This window comes from Oncorhynchus mykiss, chromosome 31, assembly GCF_013265735.2.
Source record: "Oncorhynchus mykiss isolate Arlee chromosome 31, USDA_OmykA_1.1, whole genome shotgun sequence".
Taxonomy (NCBI): Eukaryota; Metazoa; Chordata; class Actinopteri; order Salmoniformes; family Salmonidae; genus Oncorhynchus; species Oncorhynchus mykiss.
In genome coordinates, this window is record NC_050571.1 from 13,712,669 (window position 1) to 13,720,168 (window position 7,500).

General features: G+C 42.9%; 1 protein-coding gene across 3 annotated transcripts in view; it reads left to right on the forward strand.

Moving 5' to 3' along the window:
* LOC110504625 (actin-binding LIM protein 3) overlaps positions 1-7,500 on the forward strand; it is a 103,698-nt gene that overhangs the window by 95,578 nt on the left and 620 nt on the right. For all 3 annotated transcript variants that reach the window (XM_036970230.1, XM_036970231.1, XM_036970232.1), the window contains 4 exons: positions 5,875-5,904; positions 6,146-6,198; positions 6,424-6,493; positions 6,609-6,616. In XM_036970230.1, coding sequence (XP_036826125.1) covers positions 5,875-5,904; positions 6,146-6,198; positions 6,424-6,493; positions 6,609-6,616 — 161 coding nt within the window. The remainder of the gene's footprint in view (positions 1-5,874; positions 5,905-6,145; positions 6,199-6,423; positions 6,494-6,608; positions 6,617-7,500) is intronic.

Genomic DNA, 7,500 nt, shown 5'->3' on the forward strand with positions numbered 1-7,500 from the left:
TACATTGTGTAGTTTATCTTTATTTTTATTTAGTTTAGTCACATGATTTCTTAATTTGCAGTACATTTGCCAATCAGTTGGGCTGCCAGACTTAATTGCCATACCTTTTGCCTCATCCCTCTCAACTATACAAACCATACAATCAATCCAAGGGGATTTAACAGTTTTTACAGTCATTTTCTTAATAGGTGTGTGCTTATTAATAACTGTAAATAAGTAATTTCATAAATGTGTCAAGTGCAGTGTTTGGTTGCTCCTCATTACACACCACAGACCAGCAAATATTCTTTACATCATCAACATATGAATCATTACAACACTTCCTGTATAACCTCTTATACACTATATTAGGCCCAGCCTTTGTAACTTTGGTTTTCCTAGATATGGCTATTATATTGTGATCACTACATCCTATGGATTTGGAGACTGCTTTAAAGCTAATTTCTGCAGCATTAGTAAAGATGTGATCAATACATGTTGATGATTTAATTCCTGTGCTGTTTGTAAACACCCTGGTCCAGGTTGGAGGCACTGGTTAAAGTTTGAAGTTTTTTCCTGAGTGGGGCAGCTTGATGATAGCCAGTCAATGTTCACCCAGAAAATATACTTCTCTGATGATATCACATACATTATCAAGCATTTCACACATATTATCTAGATACTGACTGTTAGCACTTGGTGGTCTACGGTAGTTTCCCACCAGAATGGGCTTGAGGTGAGGCAGATGAACCTGTAGCCATATTACTTCAACAGTATTTAACATGGGATCCTCTCTAAGCTTTACAGGGATGTGGTTCTGAATATAAACAGCAACACCACCTCCGTTGGCATTTCTGTCTTTTCAATAGATGTTACAACCATGTATTGCTACCACTGTATCATCAAATGTATTATCTAAGTGAGTTTCAGAGATAGAATATGAATGTCATCTGATACAAGCAAGTTATTGACTTCATGGACCTTGTTTCTTAGGCTACATATGTTAATATGGGCTATTTTTAGCACTTTTCTGGGTTGCTTGATTGTTTTTAATGCTTTACTGGGAAGCTTATCAGAGGTAGACTTACTCATGGTATTAACATTGGAGTCTTCCTACTAATGCAAAGCACCTCAGTGTAACTCTGTTTTATAGGCTCATGATTACTGCTTACAATAGCTGTAGGATAAACAGATGTATTCAGTGCAATTAGGGGTACATAAATTAAATTACTTACATTGCGTTTGCCAATGCCCCTAAGATCATGTACATTTGATGCAGCATTATGATGACTCGTTGTCACAATGGTAGGGATTAACTGAGCTGGTCTTGGATCATTTACCAGTCATTGTTTCAACACAGCCTTGAAGTGCATAGACAGAGTCCAGGAGCCAGATGATTTGGATAAACTCTGTCATTCCTGTAGAGTATCTTCTGTTTCCAGAAGGTGACAAAGTTATCAATAACAGTGACTCCAGCAGAGCTACAGTAGTATTTTAGCCAGATGTGTAATGCCAGCAGTCTGCTGAATCTTTCACACCCGCAGCCCAACGATGGTATTGAACCTGAAATTATTGGCAGTTTTTTGGAGTCTTTTAATGCTAAAATCAGTTCTTTAAAATCCATTGTCAAATGTTCCAAGCTAGCCCTCCTGATGTCGTTTGACCCCACATGGACTACGACAGTGTCAGCTCCCGGAATCTGTGGTAGAACAGTCAGAAGCAGCCTTGTTATGTCCTGTACTCGTGCTCCTGGGTAGCACTATAAGTGCACAAGGCGAGACCCAGATGCAGACACGGGAGGCAGATGGTTCGTCTCTGATATTTATTATATTCCAAGGGGTAGGCAAGAGAATGGTCGTGGACAGGCAAAATATTAAAACCAGGTCAAATTCCAGAAGGTACAGAGTGGCAGGCTGGCTTGAGGTCAGGGCAGGCAGAATTGTCAGGCAGGCGGTTTCAGAATCCAGACGGGCAAGGGTCACAACCGGGAGACTAGAAAAAACAGTGAGAAGGAAAAAGCAGGAGAATGGGAAAAACACACTGGTTGACTTGACAAACAAGACGAACTGGCAACAGACAAGCAGTGAACACAGGAATAAGTACCCAGGGACTAATGAGGAAAACAGGTCACACCTGGAGGTGGGTGGAGACAATCACAAAGACAGGTGAATCAGATCAAGGCGTGACAAGCACAGGGTTTTTGCCTTGGGGACCGAGATGTTTCTCACCGTAGATCTGCCGATGTTGTCGAATGGGCCGGTCTCTCAGGCAGCCTCACGGACTGGACCTCCGAGGATCTAAACCTGAGGTAGAAGCCACCAGAGAGGGAGACAGAACCAAGGACGAAGACACAGGTACCTCCGGATCCGATCTTGATTGGGAAGGCACCAAGGACGAAGGCGCCGGAACCTCTGGAATCAGCCGTTTCTGATCTGTGTCAGTTCCGGGCTCAACATCTCCATGGAGACCACGTTGCCAGAGGACGCCTTCTTCGACTTCCACGACGAGTGACGTACCTCCATGGCTGGTTGGTTGGGTCAATAACAGCTCCGTTCTCCAGGGAAGGGGGAGACCCCTTCAGGGATGGGGCTGTGGAGAGCCACCATGGTGGTGAAACTTCCATCAGACCAGAGTGGCGTCCGGCTACTGGGGTGGAAGAAAAATAAAAAGTAGGTTGGTGTGGGTTCCCCAGTAGCTTGTGGAGGTTTGCTACTTGCTTGGTAAGAGTAGCTACTTCACCCCTGTTGTCCTCCGCAAGCAAGCAGTTGCTGCATTGAAAGTCAACGTGGTCCACATTGTCCAGGAACAAAGCAAAGTAAACACAGCTCCTGCAACGCTGGAAACGTTCAATAGCGGCCTCCATTTGAGACCGCCGAGCCAGCTAGGCTAGCTGGGATTTTGCGTCTCTCCCCCTATACGGAATCTGAAGAGATCCCGGGACAGATAGCAGCGCTCACAGCAATTTAGCCCAACAAATAAAAGTGTATAAAAACACTGTCAGCTTTTAAACCGATATCTTTAGTTAAGGTCTCGGCAGCATTCAACAAGATGAAGAGAAACCAGTGAGCTGGTCTCTCTGGGTACATCAACCATTTGACTTTGCCTCTGAAACTGTCATTTTTTCCCCTAGTCAGATTGTGGCGACTTTATAGTGCATGTTTAGACGGAGAGTCTATGCCCTTACCTCACTTCATAATAATGACGTCCAATACTGTGGTTTATTTGTGAATAATAAGAGGTGACATGCTTCTCATTCTTCTGTCTCTCATTAAATCAGCTCAGAAGGAAGGGGAGGGGAATAGGATGGGGAGGCACAGACCACAAACACTGCAGAGGGATTGGTATATAAATTGAAACGTGTCAGTTTCAATTCATGAGGTTGGAGTAATAACATGTTTAAACCACTTAAGACAATTGGCTCGAAATCTAGGTTGTGCCTAGATTCAGAGAAGGTTAACAACTAACCCTGGTCTGGGCTTTTTTGCAAGCGTTTCCGCGGAAGTCTCACAATGATGTGCCTCTGGGTTTAGAAACTCTGCTGTGAAACTCTTCTCTAGCTGAATGAAGGCCTTTGTCAAATTTCTTAGGAGGTTCTCTCTGTCTCTCTGTCTCTCTGTCTCCCTCTCTCTCTCTCTCTCTCTCTCTCTCTCTCTCTCTCTCTCTCTCTCTTTCAAAATAATAAAGTTTAAAAACAATAAAGACATTACAAATGTCATATTACGTATATATACAGTGTTGTAACAATGTACAAATGGTTAAGGGTACACAAGGGAAAATACATAAGCATAAATATGGGTATTTGTTCTTCACTGGTTGCCCTTTTCTTGTGGCAACAGGTCACAAATCTTGCTGCTGTGATGGCGCACTGTGGAATTTCACCCAGTAGATATGGGAGTTTATCAAAATTGGGTTTGTTTTCGAATTCTCTGTGGATCTGTGTAATATGAGGGAAATATGTGTCTCTAATATGGTCATACATTGGACAGGAGGTTAGGAAGTGCAGCTCAGTTTCCACCTCATTTTGTGGGCTGTGTTCACATAGCCTGTCTTCTCTTGAGAGCCATGTCTGCCTATGGCGGCCTTTCGCAATAGCAAGGCTATGCTCACTGAGTCTGTACATAGTCAAAACTTTCCTTAAGTTTGGGTCAGTCACAGTGGTCAGGTATTCTGCCACTGTGTACTCTTTGTTTAGGGCCAAGTAGCACTCTAGTTTGCTCTGTTTTTTTGTTCATTCTTTCCAATGTGTCAAGTAATTATCTTTTTGTTTTCTCATGATTTGATTGGGTCTAATTGTGCTGCTGTCTTGGGGCTCTGTGGGGTGTGTTTGTGTTTGTGAACAGAGCTCCAGGCAGGACTAGCTTGCTTAGGGGACTCTTCTCCAGGTTCATCTCTCTGTAGGTGATGGCTTTGTTGTGGAAGGTTTGGGAATCGCCTCCTTTTAGGTGGTTATAGAATTTAACGGCTCTTTTCTGGATTTTGATAATTAGCGGGTATCGGCCTAATTCTGCTCTGCATGCATTATTTGGTGTTCTACGTTGTACACGGAGGATATTTTTGCAGAATTCTGCATGCAGAGTCTCAATTTGGTGTTTGTCCCATTTTGTGAAATCTTGGTTGGTGAGCGGACCCCAGATCTCACAACCATAAAGGGCAATGGGCTCTATGACTGATTCAAGTATTTTTAGCCAGATCCGACTCTCTCTCTCTCTCTCTCTCTCTCTCTCTCTGTGTCTTTTTCTCTCTCTCTTTCTCTCTGTCTCTCTCGCTCTTCAAATCAAATCAAATTGTATTTGTCACATACACATGGTTAGCAGATGTTAATGTGAGTGTAGTCGAAATGCTTGTGCTTCTAGTTCCGACCATGCAGTTATATCTAACAAGTAATCTAACAATTTCATATCAACTACCTTATACACACAAGTGTAAAGGAATGAATAAGAATATGTACATAAAAATATATATGAATAAGCGATGGCTGAACGGCATAGGCAAGAAGCAATAGATGGTATAGAGTACAGTATATACATTTGAGATGAGTAGTGTAGGGTATGTAAACATTATATAAAGTGGCATAGTTTAAAGTGACTAGTGATACATTTATTACATCCAATTTTTTATTATTAAAGTGGTTAGAGATTTGAGTCAGTATGTTGGCAGCAGCCACTCAATGTTAGTGATGACTGTTTAACAGTCTGATGACCTTGAGATAAAAGCTGTTTTTCAGTCTCTCGGTCCCAACTTTAATGCACCTGTACTGACCTCGCCTTCTGGATGATAGCAGGGTGAACAGGCAGTGGCTCAGGTGGTTGTTGTCCTTAATGATCTTTATGGCCTTCCTGTGACATCGGGTGGTGTAGGTGTCCTGGAGGGCAGGTAGTTTGCCATCGGTGATGTGTTGTGCAGACCTCACTACCCTCTGGAGAGCCTTACGGTTGTGGGCGGAGCAGTTGCCGTACCAGGCGGTGATACAGCCCGACAGGATGCTCTCGATTGTGCATCTGTAAAAGTTTGTGAGTGTTTTTGGTGACAAGCCGAATTTCTTCAGCCTCCTGAGGTTGAAGAGGCGCTGCTGCGCCTTCTTCCCCACGCTGTCTGTGTGGGTGGGCCATTTCAGTTTGTCCGTGATGTGTACGCCAAGGAACTTAAAACTTTCCACCTTCTCCACTACTGTCCCATCGATGTGGATAGGGGGGAGCTGGTTTTCTTTTTGTAGTCCGTGATTGACTGTAGACCCTGCCACATACCTCTCGTGTCTGAGCCGTTGAATTGCGACACTACTTTGTCTCTATACTGACGCGTAGCTTGTTTGATTGCCTTGTTTTCTCGTTCTCTCTCTGTCTCTCTCTCTCTCTCTCGCTCTTTCAGTAATCCTGTTCTCTCCTTTCTCTCTTTCAGCTCCTCGATCCAATTACAGCCTAGACAATGGTGAGTACAACAGTAAAACATCATTACATACATGAAATCTATATGTTTGTAAACATCGCCCTCTACTGTACATTGATGAGAGAGACATGAAGTCATTCAGGTGTTCGTGCATCTCTTTACTGGCCTGCTCTGATATTTTGACATGTATATATGACCCCCAACTGTAAAGCAAGTATGACAACTTCTGTAAAAAGGGCTTTATAAATAAACTGGATTGATTGGTTGCATTCATGTTTTCTAGATTCGTACAAATCAGCCTCTCTACCAGGATACAGGCGGAACAGTGTCAACAGGGTGACCACCAACACTATACTATTCTTTATTTATACAGTTATGGTCAAATATATTGAAATTAAAGTATCTTTCGACAGAGAGACCTATTTCTTGGAGACAGCAACCAAAAATGATTTACATACTGTAGAAGGCTGTAATTCAAGTTGACCTCCTAGTTGTCATGGAAGCTTACTTGACAAACACAGCTGTAGCATCACTAACAGGTCTCCATGTGTATCCCTGCAGCCCCAGAGTGCAGCCGCAGACTACTACCAACAGTATGACAGCAGCAGTGAAGTCAACTGGGGAACCAGAGGTAGGAGGGCTGTATAACCACCCTGTGTTCAGGTCTCAATACATTTATAACATTGTGGTATTTCCTTATAGCATGATTGTAATCAGGTATTTTTCCTATTTTTTCTCTTCTACAGAATACAAGGTAAGGGTCTGAAAGTTGATTGTAAAGTGGAGTGGACTGTCAAGCAGTAGGCTACAATAGTCAGAAGGATGTACGACTGTCCTCTAAGTGGTATGTTAGGAACCCCTGGTGGGGAGAAAGACAATTCCTACTGGATCACAAAGACTGGGGTTTGTTCATACAAAGGCAATAGAACATTATAGGACAGTATAGCTGCTCTCTCTCACTCCTGGCTCAATGACCCTACCAGAGGAAGCAGCGGTAGAGTTATGGCATCCTGCCCTAAGCTGCCCTAGTCAAAGGGTCTTACTGTAGGTCACAGGGCATCTTCCACAGTTAGGACCTGGGCCCTTTTTGAATGCATTAAAAACACACCCTTTACTCCTCCCTTCCTTGAAGTAATCACTGATCTAACACAAATGAATAACTTTAAGAAATTGCTTTCACCCAGCTATGTCAGATTAAGAATATTCTCTTCAAGGGAGAGAGGAAGGAAGAATGCATTCTTAAAGAATTCGAACAGGACATGTACTGGCATAACAAAGAGCTTCCGGGGCAAGAAGTCACTGGACATTTCTTTCAGCCCATCCTGACCTTTCAATAAACTTTGTGTCACAAATTCCAAATGTTGCTTCCAGTCCGTATGAGGAGAGGTTAAGATAGACTTGATGAGAGAGAGTAAATGGAAGGGCCGCCAATAATCATCTCATTCTATAGAACATCTCTGCTATGTTCCATACAATGGGTTTCATGCTGTGATTACAAAGAAAACAGCTATTTTATGACTGAGACATCTGCTGGAGCTTTTCATCTCACTGGTTTGGGGTCAATTCCATTTGACTGTAATCAATTCAGGAAGTACCATGAAATTCCAAGTATTATCAGAATAGGAATTGGAATTTAAG